Below are 15,004 nucleotides of genomic sequence, written 5' to 3' on the forward strand. Positions count from 1 at the left end.
CTGTCGGAGTGGACTGCAGGAGTCAGGGGCGAGACACACAACACTCAATTTGCAGCATGTGCCCAATACACGACAGCCAGTGTGTGCCAGCCAGGACGCTGCCCCCAGCAGTGGCTTCCCTGCCCACGGGGGCTCTTCCAGGGCAGGAGCATCTGATGGGAAGCTCCAAGCTGCCAAGGGATGGGGAAACAAACACCGTGTTTTACATTTGGACTGTCCTGCAACAGTGCACTTGCTGCTTGTGCAGCTAAGAGGCCATGGGAGACAGTTTCCTCCTCTCCCAAACTGAGCCAATGCCTGCCAGGAGGGACTGGGCCGGACACTATTCAGCCAGTAAACACAAGGTGGCCAGCACTCGAGGTTCCAGGGATCCCAGGAATCTCTGTGGCTGCAGGGAGCCGGCATCCTGTGCAAGGGTCTTGTCTAGGACTCTGCCTGGTATAGACTCAGCAGCAGCCTAGAAGCGAATGAACGCCTGCCAGTCCCGGAGAAGCAAGAGCGCCCGTGGTCTATGAACCTAGGACCAGCCTCCTGGTGCCCTCTGGCGGGCAGTTGGCCACACTGCCTGCACGGAGCAGCACTGGCCTGAAGCCACGGCTCGGGGCCTGACCACAGAGCCCCCTGCTGAAGTCTGGGGAGGGGGTACACATGCATGTTGCTGGGCACACAGCACATGCAGTCACTGTTCGGGATGCCTCCCATGACTTATTTTTTCCTCTCAAAGCCCCAGTGAAAATGCAAAGAACTCTACTTCTGGACAACTGAGGTACTGACACTGTCCTTCTCCCCTAGCCTTTCATGGGGCGGAGTTGGGGGACCCACTCACTTCAACCAGTGCAGTTTAAACCTGGAAGCTCCCCTGGGGCCACCTGTCTCCTGACACCACTTTCTGTGGGTGCCAGGGCTTACATGGTACACATATAAGGAGTTAAGAAAAACAGAGCTCCATTCCAACCGAAAAAGAAATGCAAAATCCAAGACAGTAGACAATGATGTCGTTTATTTAAAATGTTTACTCCAAGAAATATATATATAAAAAAAAAAATAAGACAATTACAGCACTAAACCAGGCACCTTCGACCAAATCACAACCTCCTCTTTGATTCCCCTTCACGCTAAGCCTCTTTCAAATTCTTTTTCCTGAGCTGGAAGACCGGTCAGATGCCCGCAGGGTCAGTGCCAAGCACATTCCCAGCCGGGCAACTGTGTACCTTTCTCTAGGAGTGCACGACACCCTTCCCCCACAACTCCTTGTTTTAAAGGATTTAACCCATTAGGAAGCCCATTTTTCAATCTAAGCCAGAAGGAGGTGCGGGACAAGGCAGTCTTCACTTTGAAGGTCCCTTTCCTGCTCCAGTCCCTGGGCTAGGGTTCTAGAAGAGGCTGGCTGCCGGGTTTACATGAGGCCACCGAAGATCTAAGTCCAGCTCCGCCCAGGGTGGCTCCTGCGAAGGCTGGGACCTCGGGTGCTGCATCCTCAACCCTCTTGGTGACCACGACTCAAAGGAGAGACCTCAAGGGTGCCAGGAGCACAGGTGCCTGGGCTGTATTCCAGGAAAGAGACCTGTCCAGGGAAACGGATCAGGCTGTTGCATGGAAGCTTGAGTCAGAGATGGTGGTTTTGGGGTGATTTGGACAAATTAGGTTAGTTTAGCAAAGCTCTGAAGTAGCAGAAGCTTCTCCCCTGGACTACTGATTGAACACAGAACAAGAGATACGCATGGCGTCGGACTAAGTCTTAGAGAGATGCAGGCCAGTCTCCTCCCACAGGGCCTTGGGACTGGCAGGACAGACACTGCTACATGCCCTCCAAGGGCAGGAGTCACGGTAAGGAGCGACTGGGGTGGAAAATAGGGAAAAAAGCAACAACAACTAGATCATTTTTGGCATTTTAACATGGAGACAGTGACAAGTGGTAACAATAGCAAAAGAAAAAAAAAAACTTGAAGAGACCAATATTTAACTTTCCCATCCACCCAAGTCTCACACTTAAGTTCTAGTCCCATCTCCCCCATAAGCACCACTGAACTAAGTATCTATTTTAAAGCACCCAAACCAGTCCAGACCCTCTGGAAACCAAGAGCCCCAGCCACAGCTGTCGCCTCTCTTGGGTCCAGGCGAGAGGAGGGTTCCGGGAAAGGCACCTCATAACTCACTCAGCGCAGCACACACGGCGGCGAGCTCGGGCACGGGCACTTGACGGGGACGCGGGTGGCAGTCACAGCATCCGTGCTGACACGCGAGGAAGGGGACTCTTCGGTAATCCCAACTATTTGGTACCAGAGCCAAGCAAACGTGACTAAAGGGAGCTGGGTCAGCAGAACGGTACCCCGAGTCTCAGCAACAGGACGGCCCGCGCAAGGCAGGATCCAGGCGGGGGAGAAAAGGAGACCAAAGCACAAGGCGATCGAGGCTGGCACAGAAAGGGCTGATCCTTCTTGCAAGGACTGGAGAATGCACTTGACTGCTGGCTGATCAATCTCTAACTGGCGAGTGCGCGTGACAAGGCTCAGCCCTAGCTCCACAGGGAGCCACCAAGCTGACTCAACTGATAGAAATGTTCCCACCTCTGCCCCACCCCCAAGTCCCCATGGTTCCACAATCACCTGATTTTCATTTGGACTTCTTTAACAGCTAAAGTAGATATAAATGGCTAAACGCAGATCCCCCATCCCCCACCAGGGGGGACACGGCCGATTCTATAATGTCACGGCCAGAAGGCTGTGGGCGTACAGGCAGCCAAGGGGAGAAACAGAACCGACACCGGCCTAGGCCGATCTGCAAGAAAAAGCGGGAAAGGAGTGACCGGGATGCTTCCGAAGCACACGAGCGTGATTTTGGATGGAGGCGGGCCGGCAACTTTGCCTAGCTGCTGCCGGTTCCTGTAAGGGACATTTTTTTCTGAGTAATTCCTCTTCCATGTAGCATCTGCTTGGATCACGATGCTAATTGTAACTGGAAAGGGTGTTTTGGGGAGTGTATTCAGGAGAGGAAGAAAGAAAAAACTTAAAAAAACCTAGATTGCTCAAAGTTTCTGCCTCTTTTGTAGGAATGGTAAGTCAACTATGAGCAAGTATTTTAATTCGACATTAAGGGGAAAAAAAGGGACTTTGGAAAGCATACAGAAAAAAAGGTAATTAACGTTGGATCATTTGTAAAACGGAACCTCAGGGAGTCTAAACAAAAATGCACCTTCGGTCAACTTCTGCTTTTTTAAATTCCTCATCTGACTTCCCGTCCCAGTGCACATGGAAATGACAGCTGCCGCGAGAGGTGTGGAGTCGGAGGAGGCTCCAGGAGCATCAGAGGGTTCGGGGGTTGTATTCTGGCAGTTTCTTGATCTTCTCTTTCTCAGTCTCACTTTCGTCTCTTGCTATCACCAAGGAGTGTGAGTAGCCCATGGCAACCTGCGGGGACAAATCAGTGTTGGGTGTGCCTGCGGCGCCTGGGCTAATTAATGCGTTGAGGAGACACTGGAAACTGGGCTGCCAAAGCGGGTCAGCGTGGAGAAAAACAGAGTGCCCTTGAAAACTGCAAAAAGCCCCTCTGCCCAAGACAGCTAGTTTCCATGTGACTGCCACCAACGCTCTGCCAATCACAGCCTTCCAGGCTGCCCTGGGAGACCCAGCTGGCAGGAAGCCCACTGGGCCACCTCTTATCAGCAGGGACAGTTGGGGACATGGCTCCAGCTCCACTTCCATCCCCCGCTCTCTGGCTCACAATCCTGCCTGGGTGAGGTGCACCACCCCTCTCTGTGTCTTGGCAGACAGGGCCAGCAGGCTGGCTGACTGAGCTGCAGGGGCCTCACCCTGCCATCTGACTCCTGCAGCCACGCAGCCTCTACTCCGTGGACCTGCGGACCTGCGGACCTGCCTCCAGCCTGGCGGATCTGAGTCCTGGGTGTGATGGAGACGCGAGTGGTGTGCTCGCCCGAGGCTGGATCTGCTGCGGCCAGTTGGTGGCATCTGTCATCAAGGGTGAGGACAGCCACCCAGCCTGGCCAGCAACCCTCTGCACTCTCTCCTGCAGATGATTGCTACCCCTCAAACAAACCTTAGCGTGACACACCAGGAAAGCCAGCTGAGATGTTAAATAAGACAACCCAAACAGACTGCGATGATCAAAAGCGTGAAGAGTGACGTACCACTGGGTACGGACACGTCTCCGAGCTCGCACAGCCGCCCCTGCTCACCTGCTCTGAGAAAATGCCATCCAGAGTCTTCACCTCCTGGGCTGCAGTGGAAGACTTGGGCTTGTGGTCCCCGTAGCCCTGGCGAAGCAAACAAGATGTTCACAATCAGGGATCCGTGTGGCTCAGTCCACAAGTGGCGAATCCTGGCAACATTTCCTGGCCTCCACTAACCAGAAGCCAGTGATGATGTCCTCTGGCCCATGACCAAGCCTGGCCACCCTTGCACACAAGGGCCAGGTGGAATCATCCAAGTTTATCCACAAAAGGTGCCACCAGCAGGTGACTAGCACTTAACCTAAGGAAGACCAAGGTACCCAACTCTAGCCTGCGGGACTTCTGTGTGCACAAGTCCCTTCTGGGGAGTATGGCAATGGTGACAGGAGATGACACCACGAGTGCAAGAAGAACGGCAACTGCAGCCCTTCGGGACCAAAGTGACCACGAACACGGGCTGACCAAATGCCCTTGATGCCTCCACCATCCAGAGTGGAATAACCACCATCCAAAACAAAACAAAAGGGCTTAAGCATGACAGGGAGACTATTTATTAGCAATGGCAACAGAGAACCAGTTTCCCTCCCAGAGGTAGAAGGAGCTGGATGAATTGGCACAGCTAAGGGGGAGTCTTGTGCAAAGGTGTGGAGCTGGGTGATTGAAAGGCTAAAGGCCCCAGCTCAGCTGAAACAGGGGGTCCCATGGAGGGGGGAGAGGAGGACCCTCCCTCCCCAGCCCAGGCCTGCCCACATGTCCCTGGTGTCGTCTCCTGCCAGGCCCTACCTCGTGCCATCCCACACAGTAGACATTCCCTCCAAGGTGCCAGGCCAACTTCTCACCCTTGAGAAGCTCCCCAAAAAGTCTCCCTTGCTCCCCTCTAGTTTCAAAATTTATATTTAGAAGGCCAAAGTCTATTTCTGATAGGCCCCAGAAAACATCCTTCCTCCTCTAAGAACTATCGGTAGAAACTGGGCCTCTGTCTCTTCCCTGTCAGTGTTTCAAATCGGGCCACCAGAGTGTCTAAGCCAGAGTCCAAGGGTGTGCAGAACCCCGAGAAAAAGGTGCATTCACCATCCGTCCCAGCCACAGCTCAAGGGACCAAGGAACGCCCTTCCTTCCCTTCCTCTCCATCAACCACGTCACCTTGCAAACACAAGAGTACAGGAGAGGGAGAGACTGTGCTTCTAACAAGAAATAAGGGACTAAAACTAAGACCACCAGGAGTTAAGCGGAGAATCAAACCGTGACTAGTGCAGGCAGATCAGGATGCACTCCAAGCCAAGCTAGCCTTCCTAACAAAAACTCCAAGACCTGCCTTGGCCGGGTGCGGTGGCTCACGCCTGTACTCCCAGCACTTTGGGAGGTCGAGGCGGGTGGATCACCTAAGGTCAGGAGTCCGAGACCAGCCTGGCCAACACGGTGAAACCCCATCTCTACCAAAAATACAAAAATTAGCTGAGCGTGGGCGGCAAATGCCTATAGTCCCAGCTACTCGGGAGGCTGAAGCAGGAGAACTGAGAATCATTTGAACCTGGGAGACAGAGGTTGCAATGAGCCAAGATCGTGCCATTGTACTCCAGCCTGGGTGACAGACAGACTCCATCTCAAAAAAAAAAAAAAAAAAAAAAAAAGACTCACCTAGCACCAGGACCTAAGAATGAAAGACATTTGTTTGCGGAAGGCCACATGTGTGAAACTGAGGGCCATGGGTTCTAACCTCATCATTCAAGTAACTGGTATTAACAACAGAAACACAGGTTTAAACTCAATTTGGAAAAATGAAGAATGTCCCCAAATCACCCACAACTGTGAGTTTCCCACTGACTTAGGCCTCCAGGGGAGAGGGAACAAACAGGCCCTTTTCCTACCATAACCCAACTGTGGTTTACAAAACGTGAGGGGAAACTGGATCTGAAAAGTCCCAATTTTCAGAGTTTACAAATGTGCAGAGATGACTCAATTATCTGACTAGCACAGAACTGTCCTTGAAAACTCATGGGACTCAATTGTGTTGCAGACCTTAATACAATAAGGGGGGGAATCGCAAATGTTTTTCTTCTGTGTGTTTTGGGAGATAGGTGGAGAGAACGCAAAGGCCATGAGCCACCCTGACTGGCTCCACTCCCCCCGACCCATGCAGGTGACAGCTTACCAGTTCCCCAAAGGTCGGTGACGGGCCCCAGCTGATGGTGCTCTCGTCGGCGGCCACAATGATGCTGCTCTTCCTGCAAACAGGCAGGCTGTCACTGCAGGGCCAGCAGCCCCAGCCCTGGACCCACCCAGCTATGGCTCAAGGGCATGAGTGTGAGCTGCCGGAGGCTTTTCCCATGGCGTACTCACAACAACAGGGCCAACAGGCTTCTCCTCACCCCTAAGACTGTTGCGTGCAGGCCACTCAACACTTCAACAAAACGACAAAGCCCTTAGACAGGCCTAGGGGCCAAAGGCAGGGGACCTTGCTGTGCATACTGCCCTAGGTCCTAGGGCTCCCTCGGTGGGAGGTCGCTTTGGGAAGAGGAGACCGGATCAGGATGGAGTGAAAGCCTGTTCCAGAGGGAGCAGCCTTCATGCATAGCGATTTGGGCAGGGCTAGAGGCTTCAACAGATTAAAGCCACGCTGACAGAGGCCCCTCATACTGTTCCACCCACACCTGCCAGCTGATGAATCTAACTCCTCAGCAAGAAGTGCTAGCTAACTCAACAGGTGTCCTAAAATGAACTACAAACCACTGCTGCCAAGACAATGTTGTCTTCCCAGTGTCACAGCAACTCAAGTCCTACTACGTTTCCAACTACGTGTAATTTTCAACCTGCGGCGTAGGAATACATCAAGCTCTGCTTGTGTATTTCTTTGAACCTTCAAAATGACTTTCTTCCCGCAAGACAGGGAACAGCCATCTGTTCTAGCAGCGAATGGGCCCTCTCCCCTCCTGTGCCCCTGGACTCTGGGATTCAGTGTGTCAGATGGCCTGCCGAGGACAGCCCAACAGGCAGCAGAAGCAGAGCCCCATCAGGGAGGGGCACCCCATGGGTGTGTCCGACACCCCCAAGAAAGGAAGAGACCTCACACCCACAGGAGATGCTGCCACCTACCCACAAGCCAGGCTCCGGATTCTCCAGCCGCAGAGGTCCTGCACTGCTTTTGGGTACATGGTAGATTCACGGGAGGTGTTGGTGGCCCCCCAGAAAAACAGACCACCTGAGGGAAGACAAAACATGTTCCCAGCGTGGCCAGACATTGAGAGCCGAGCCTCATCTTCAGCATTATCAGGGTGAAAAGAGGACGGGATGGCACACAAGCGTTCTGTCTAAAAGATAACTGGAGCCGGGCATGGTGGCGTGCCCGTGCAGTCCTGGCTACTCAGGACGCTAAGGTGGTAGGACTGCTTGAGCCCAGGAATTCAACACCAGCCTGGACAACACAACGAGCTCCTGTCTCAAAAAAATAAAGAACACTGGGAGGTAAAGAGAATACGGGTTCGTGGTCTAGGGACAGGACAGTGGCTACACGGTTCCACACCAGGGCACTGATAAGCCGGGGCCAGAAATCACTAACCCACTTCACTGACGGCAAAGGAGCAGGTGTAACCAGCATAGATCTGGGAAGCCCCACGCCCAGGGAAGTCAAACAGCTTCACCAGGCGGGGGACCATCTCATCCTTCTGCTCTGCATGGCCCAGCCGGCCATAGCCACCGAAGCCCCAGGAGAAGACTCGCTTCTGGGAGTCCAGGACCAGCTGCAAGGAAAGAAAACACAGGGTTGGAACAGACTGACTTCCAACAGGCAACAAGAGGGGTCATCGTTTCTGTGCAGACAACCTGATGCAAATGCTAAGGGCAAAGGAACAGCAACATTCAAGATCCCCTACCAGCTGGGCGCGGTGGTTCACATCTAATCCCAACACTTTGGGAGGCCAAGGCAGGTGGATCACTTGAGGTCAGGAGTTCGAGACCAGCCTGGCCAACATGGTGAAACCCTATCTCCAAAAACCAAAGAAATATCCTCTGCCTGCCTCCAGCATAAAGATCCTCTACCTCCCGCCTCCAGCAGAAAGATCCTCTACCTCCCGCCTCCAGCAGAAAGATCCTCTATCTCCCGCCTCCAGCAGTGGGGGAGGAGGCAACAGGAGCAAGCGTAGCAAAATGGCATGCATTCAATAAGCCCTGTTTGCTATTTTCTCTGCCAGGGACTCCATTTTCCAATCCTTTTTTGTTCTGTTTATTTATTTATTTAAGTTACAAGTCTTAACCCTTTCCTTAGTCAGAAGCAACAGGGCTATGTCTCCTGATAGTACGGCAATCATTTGATTCCCATTACAACAGAGATTCGGCCAGGGGCAGTGGCTCATGCCTGTAATCCTAGCATGCTGGGAGGCCGAGGCAGGTGGATTGCCTGAACTCAGGAATTCAAGACCAGCCTGGGCAACACGGTGAAACCCATCTCTACTAAAACACAAAAAATTAGCTGGGCACAGTGGTGTGCATCTGTAATCCCAGCTACTCAGGAGGCTGAGACAGGAGAATCTCTTGAACCTGACAGGCGGAGGTTGCAGTGAGCCGAGATAGTGTCACTGCACTCCAGCCTGGGCGACAGAATGAGACTCCATCTCAAAAATAAACAAACAAACAAACAAAAAGATTCAATTGCAGAAAGAACAGAAGAGAAAAGGCCTACCTGTTCCTGGATTTTTCGTTCCTTCTTTTCCCCCCTCGAGAGGGTCTCGTGCTCTGTCACCCAGGCTGGAGTGCAGTGGCACTATCTCGGCTCACTGCAACCTCCGCCTCTCAGGTTCAAGAGATTCTCCTGTCTCAGCCTCCTGAGTAGCTGGGATTACAGACGCCCACCACTGTGCCCAGCTCATTTTTTGTTTTAGTGATTCTTCTACCTCAGCCTCCCAAGTAGCTAGGACTTGGGTGTGCACCACCATGCCCAGCTGATTTTTGTGGGTTTTTTGGTAGAGATGGGGGTCTCACCACATTGCCGAGGCTGGTCTCAAATGATCCGCCCACCTTGGCCTCCCAAAGTCCTGAGATTACAAACATGAACCACTGCGCCCAGCCTGGATTTTTCTTTAGACTTCCCTTGCCCACAGGTACACAGAGGTAACCTGTACCTGGTCACTGATGAAATGAACTCAAAGACACTTCAAGTGTTTAAGATTTATCTTCTTCAGTCTTGTTTTCCCATCTTCTGACATGCCAATTCAGTTCTTTGATGTTTCATGTCTAAACCATGTGAATCTACAACTTACTAAAAAACTTGATCTATAAGGCCCTAAACAAGAGCCAACTTTATTTCCCCTGACTACATCAGACAAAACAAATCACAGTTTTTGGACTTGCACAAACTGAAATCTGCTCTAGTCCTAGCCCAATTCCCTGGGCATTCTTCATCGGCAAGAAGATTCCAAGGGAAGGAAGTGGCGAGCTGAGACCACTCAGTGGGGAGGACCAACTTGATCTCTGGAATCCTAGCCTAGGCTCTTTCAACAAAGCATAGAACAAAGAGACTCCTAGGCATTCTCAGACAGAAGAACCACAGCAAGGCCATTAAAATTAAAAGATATACTAACAGCTGGGCACGGCGGCTCACACCTGTAATCCCAGCACTTCGGGAGGCCGAGGCAGGTGGATCACGAGGTCAGGAGTTTGAGACCAACATGGTGAAACTCCGTCTCTACTAAAAATACAAAAATTAGCCAGGAATGGTGGCAGGTGCCTCTAATCCCAGCTACTCGGGAGGCTGAGGCAGGAGAATTGCTTGAACCTGGGAGGTGGAAGTTGTGGTGAGCTGAGATCTCACCATTGCACTCCAGCCTGGGCAACAAGAGTGAAACTATCTCAAAAGGCGGGGGGAGGGGGGGACGGGATACGGGGGACAGGGGACGGGGGACAACCTACTGATTAAAAATGACTCACATCCCCAGTATGGGGCACCATCTAGTGACCTGGAAAGATGTCTGTGATGTTATGTTAGATAAAAGCCAAAAGCAGAAAGTGCTTACCTTAAGGTGCAGGTGAGGGTGGCAAAACATCTACTTGTTTAAGATGTGTCTATTTAAATCACGGGAGAAGTTAACATAGGAGGCAGTGACAGGGAACCCTGCCCTGGGACCAAGGACCCTTTTTGGCCAGGGTGCAAAGCCCTCTTGAAGAAGCAAGCAGATGTCTACCTGGGATCAGTTCCTAGCCAAAACCAAGCGTCAGGAAACTTGAGCATAAACACCCCCTCCATCCCAGTGCGACTCTCAGAAAGTGAGAAAAGCCGAGCCTCACCGTGTGGTTAGCGCCACAGGCCACGTCTCGCACAACCACATTTGGAACAGGCAGAATCTGTCCGTCTTTCGTCTTCTCAATGAAGATGGCCACTCGCCGGGGAACTAGTTCGCAGTCGTACTCTATCCGCTGTGCCCGGGCGATGAACTTCCCATCTGAGTTGTGTCCTGTAGAGACCACAGAGCCGGCCATCAGCGGCACACAAGCACAAGGGACGTGTCAGTGTGCTCACACGACGGAGTCTGTAGTGAGCCTCGGCAGCAACCCAATCTGGCCCTTCTGGGCCTTAGACCAGCACACATTGGCCAACAAAAGCAACGTTTCCAATCTGAGGCACAGCACAGCGAGTGGGTCAGTGAAATCAATTTTGTGAGCTGAGACCAGTTATTTTTTAAAAACGAATAGAACAGAATGACAAAGAATACTCTACACATAATAATGCCACCATGTTATAACAATTCCAGGTAAGGTATTAGATGTTCAGATTGGGTTGCAATAGAAAACTTATTTCTTACAATGGGTTGCAGTCAGAAAAGTTGAAGCTGCTGATCAAGGAATTGTCTATCAAGTAAGACCTCTACTCCACTGGAGGGACGACAAGGAGCCCCTCATGGGCCAAGAATAGACAGAAAAGCTCCACACACAATCCCAGGCCTCTGCTTTTATGAATTACCAGCAACCTAAACATATGGTTATGGCTGGCTAAAGCCTGCAGTTCCCACACTTCGACTGACCCAGGGACTGGTTCGCAAGGACCCAGCTCAGCACACACCAGGAACCCAGCTGCTCCAGTCCTGAGAACACGCCAGACACCCAATCTCCTGCAGCCACCTGCAGCAGCAGGGCTGCTAAGTAGTTTGTAGTTTTAAACTGCTCCTATTCCCACACTGTGATCATCAGTTTGGTCGGGCACGGTAGGTCACGCCTGGAATCCCAGCACGTTGGGAGGCCGAGGCAGAAGGATCACCTGAAGTGAGGTGTTCGAGACCAGCCTGGCCAACACAGTGAAGTCCTGTCTCTACTTAAAAAAACAAAAACAAACAAAGATTAGCCAGGTGTGGTGGCAGGCGCCTATAGTCCAGCTCTCGGGAAGGCTGAGGCAGGAGAATCACTTGAACCTGGGAGACGGAGGTTGCAGTGAGCAGAGAGCGTGCCACTGCACTCCAGCCTGGGCGACAAAACAAGATTCTGTCTCCAAAAAAAAGAAAAAAAACACAAAAAAATTTGTTGTATCAGTTTGTAAACTAGCCCCCGGCGTGTGGCTAATCCCCCTCCATATGGCATGCTGGTGTGCACCTCAGCCCTTACTGGTATGTGTGTTTCTGAGCACTGTGCTATTTAAATACAGTCAGCCCTCCATGGCCACAAGTTCAACCAACTGTGGTCCAAAAATATCTGTGGGGAGGAGGAAACAAGGGAAAAAAAAAAGATAATACAAACAATACAAGTAAGACCATACAGTAGAACTACTTACATAACATTTACATCACATTAGGTACTGAAGTAATCTAGAGATGATTTTAAGTATATAGGTTACATGCAAATACTATGCCATTTTATATAAGGTACTTGAGCATCTTCAGATCTTGGTACCTACAGAGGGTACTGGAAGCAATCTCCCAGGTTACCAAGGAGCAACTGCACCCTGGAATCACAACTACACTACGCACAAGAAGACACAACTACACTTCGCACAATAAAACTCCTGGGCTTGTTTACAGGGCGCTTTATAACACTCATCTCTTAAGCAGGTTCTTTTTTTTTTTTTTTTTTTTTTTTTTTGAGACGGAGTCTCGCTCTGTCGCCCAGGCTGGAGTGCCATAGCATCATCTCTGTTCACTATCACTGTCTATTATGACAGCAGTTCTCTGCTGTTGACATAATCCCTTCCAGTGGAACATCTGTCCATTTGAAAGTCTGAGGGTCTCGGCCAGGCGCAGTGGCTCACGCCTGTAATCCCAGCACTTTGGGCGGCTGAGGCGGGCGGATCACGAGGTCAAGAGATCGAGACCATCCTGGCCAACATGGTGAAACCCTGTCTCTACCAAAAATACAAAAATTAGCCAGGTGTGGTGGCGCACACCTGTAGTCCCAGCTACTCGGGAGACTGAGGCAGGAGAATCGCTTGAACCCGGGAGGCGGAGAGTGCAGTGACCCGAGATCGCGCCACTGCACTCCAGCCTGGTGACAGAGCAAGACTCAGTATCAAAAAAAATAAATAAAAATCTGAGGGTCCCCACTAAGAAATTCCCCCACCTTCTAGGCTATGATGAATTTAAGGGCATCATAGTAGATAGAATGCACTTCCGGATATGTCGCTACTTCTCTCACAAAAATGATAATTTTTAAACACTTGCACTCTTCTGGACAAGGTTTCAGCAAGGCAGTCAACAAATGATTAGAGTCCCTTTATTTGCCATCGACACAGTGGATACTGAACAGACACAATCCCCAGACAGTAGAGGCGGCATATCTGGCGACTGCTTTTTCCACCTCCTTTAAAGAGCTGCACACATCTGCTTTCTCCAGAAGTACAGGACAGAAACTACCCCAGAAAACATCGAAACAGGGGGCTTCCCTGTCCCTCTAGAGGGGTGACAGCTCTTTAAAATAAAGTTAAATGGCATGGCCGGGCACGGTGGCTCATGCCTGTAATCCCAACACTTTGGGAGGCCGAGGAGGGTAGATCACTTGAGATCAATAGTTTGAGACCAGCCTGGTCAACATGGTGAAACCCCGTCTCTACTAAAAATACAAAAAAGTTAGCTGGGTGTGGCAGCGGGCGCCTGTAGTCTCGACTACTAGGGAGACTGAGGCAGGAGAATCGCTTGAACCAAGGAGGTGGAGGTTGCAGTGAACTGAGATCACACCACTGCACTCCAGCCCGGCAGACAGAGGGAGGCTCCGTCTTTCTTATCTTGGCGTTGCCCGGCCCAGTTCAGTGCACTGCAAAAAAGGGGGCACAAGGCATGAGTGTGTGCGGATGAGACACGGCCATAGTCGGATTTAGGTTCTCATTCTAAAAGTGATCTACCTGGATTTGGATAAGGAAACAAAAACCTGCCTTAAAGCAAGTAATACGCTGAGAATAAGCAGTTCTGTAGCTACAAATCAAGCCGATTTCCAGACTACATGCAAGTTGAGTGTAACTGAGCACCTGCGAATTTGTACAAAGTGCATACATGGTGCCTGGCACACGGTCACTGCTCCATGAAAGTGAACCATTTTTATCACCAACAGCATGTCATGCTTCCTGATGGAAAATCGACTTGCCAGGGTGCAGAGGGGAGGCCGAGGCAGCAGGAGCACGCACGTGGCAGGAAGCAGACCGCTGCCCGGCACCGCAGCAGGGCCGTGGCCATGGAAACCGCTCTCCAACTGTCTCGGGCTCCGCCCCGGCAACCAACGCGAAATATGAAATGTGCGTAAGGGGCTGTTCTCTCTTATTCACTTCTGACTTGAAGTATATTTAGTTTCACAAAGTCACTGTTCCCCGAGGCTAGGGCCAGCGGGCTCGGCGCTATTTTTACCTTTTCCATCTGCCAGGCGCTGCGGCTGCAGGAGCGCAAGCGTCCAGCAGAGGGCGCCCGCGCCACACCTCGCGGAGGCCTCCCCACAGGGGCTGGAGACGGAGCCGCAACGGGGAACCGCACTTGGCACTTTGGCTCAGACAGGAAGGAGAACGGGAGACCATCAGGTCGGAAGACACTCCCTCCACTAACTGAGAACTGATGCCTGAATGCTCCTTTTCTACCAACGAGATCGAAGAAACAAGTTTCTGGACAACTAGATTCTGGCTAGGGATGACGCACGGGGAGGGGGTCCACCGGGGCTCCTCACGTGGCAACCTGAAATAATCGCCCAGGCCAGGGTTTCCAGAACAACGTTCATCTTGCGTAATTTTCTCATTTTCAATAAAGGCATAATCTTTAAATGTGAAATTGAATGAAGGTGGTCTGATTTTTTTTTCCACTTTGAAATCCCTTTATATAAATGAATTCCCAAATCAGAAAAAAAGAAATCTTTTGTCAGACTCCAGTCCCAACTTTTCCATCGAGGCAGTGTTGCAATACTCCATAATCCTGTGAATGAGGAAGCGCTGTTCCGCTGAACGTGCGATCCACTTAACGGACAAAGGCTATTATCTGAGATCAATTACCCACATTTCTAACACGTGTGTGCAGCCCCACACTGATCTCTGGTTCTGAATATATACAGTTAGATTACAGAGCTTTTAAAAAATGTACTTCCATACCCAGCTGACCATATTCAGGGCACCCAAAGGAATAGAGGTTTCCTTTGCAGTCCATTATCATACTGAATTCAGCCCCACAGGCCATTTTGGTAATTGGCTGGCCGTTGTACATTATCTGAAAAGAAAAGAAAGGAGACTTTCATTTTTTAAAATAAAAAGCCTCTACCTCTCTGCATGTTGGTGGGAAACAATTACTAGGTTACAAACGAAAGTTTAATAAATTCAGTAATTCTGAAGGCAAAAGCTGAAGGCATTTCTAGAACACAAAGCTTAGAAGATATGTAAAG

The 15,004-nt window shown here is 51.0% G+C and overlaps 1 protein-coding gene across 2 annotated transcripts in view; it reads right to left on the minus strand.

Annotated features, from left to right (window-relative positions):
- Window positions 1-978: 978 nt before the first annotated feature.
- RCC2 (regulator of chromosome condensation 2) overlaps window positions 979-15,004 on the minus strand; it is a 32,650-nt gene continuing 18,624 nt past the window's right edge. The window contains exons 7-13 of one of the 2 annotated variants that reach the window (XM_030805407.1): window positions 14,718-14,832; window positions 10,463-10,629; window positions 7,743-7,923; window positions 7,280-7,385; window positions 6,339-6,411; window positions 4,193-4,270; window positions 979-3,407 (exon numbers count right to left, since the gene is read on the minus strand). In XM_030805407.1, coding sequence (XP_030661267.1) covers window positions 3,303-3,407; window positions 4,193-4,270; window positions 6,339-6,411; window positions 7,280-7,385; window positions 7,743-7,923; window positions 10,463-10,629; window positions 14,718-14,832 — 825 coding nt within the window. In that variant the 3' untranslated portion in view covers window positions 979-3,302. The remainder of the gene's footprint in view (window positions 3,408-4,192; window positions 4,271-6,338; window positions 6,412-7,279; window positions 7,386-7,742; window positions 7,924-10,462; window positions 10,630-14,717; window positions 14,833-15,004) is intronic. The other variant, XM_030805408.1, reaches the window with a different exon arrangement.

The sequence above is a fragment of the Nomascus leucogenys genome, chromosome 24 (genome assembly GCF_006542625.1).
Source record: "Nomascus leucogenys isolate Asia chromosome 24, Asia_NLE_v1, whole genome shotgun sequence".
Classification (NCBI taxonomy): Eukaryota; Metazoa; Chordata; class Mammalia; order Primates; family Hylobatidae; genus Nomascus; species Nomascus leucogenys.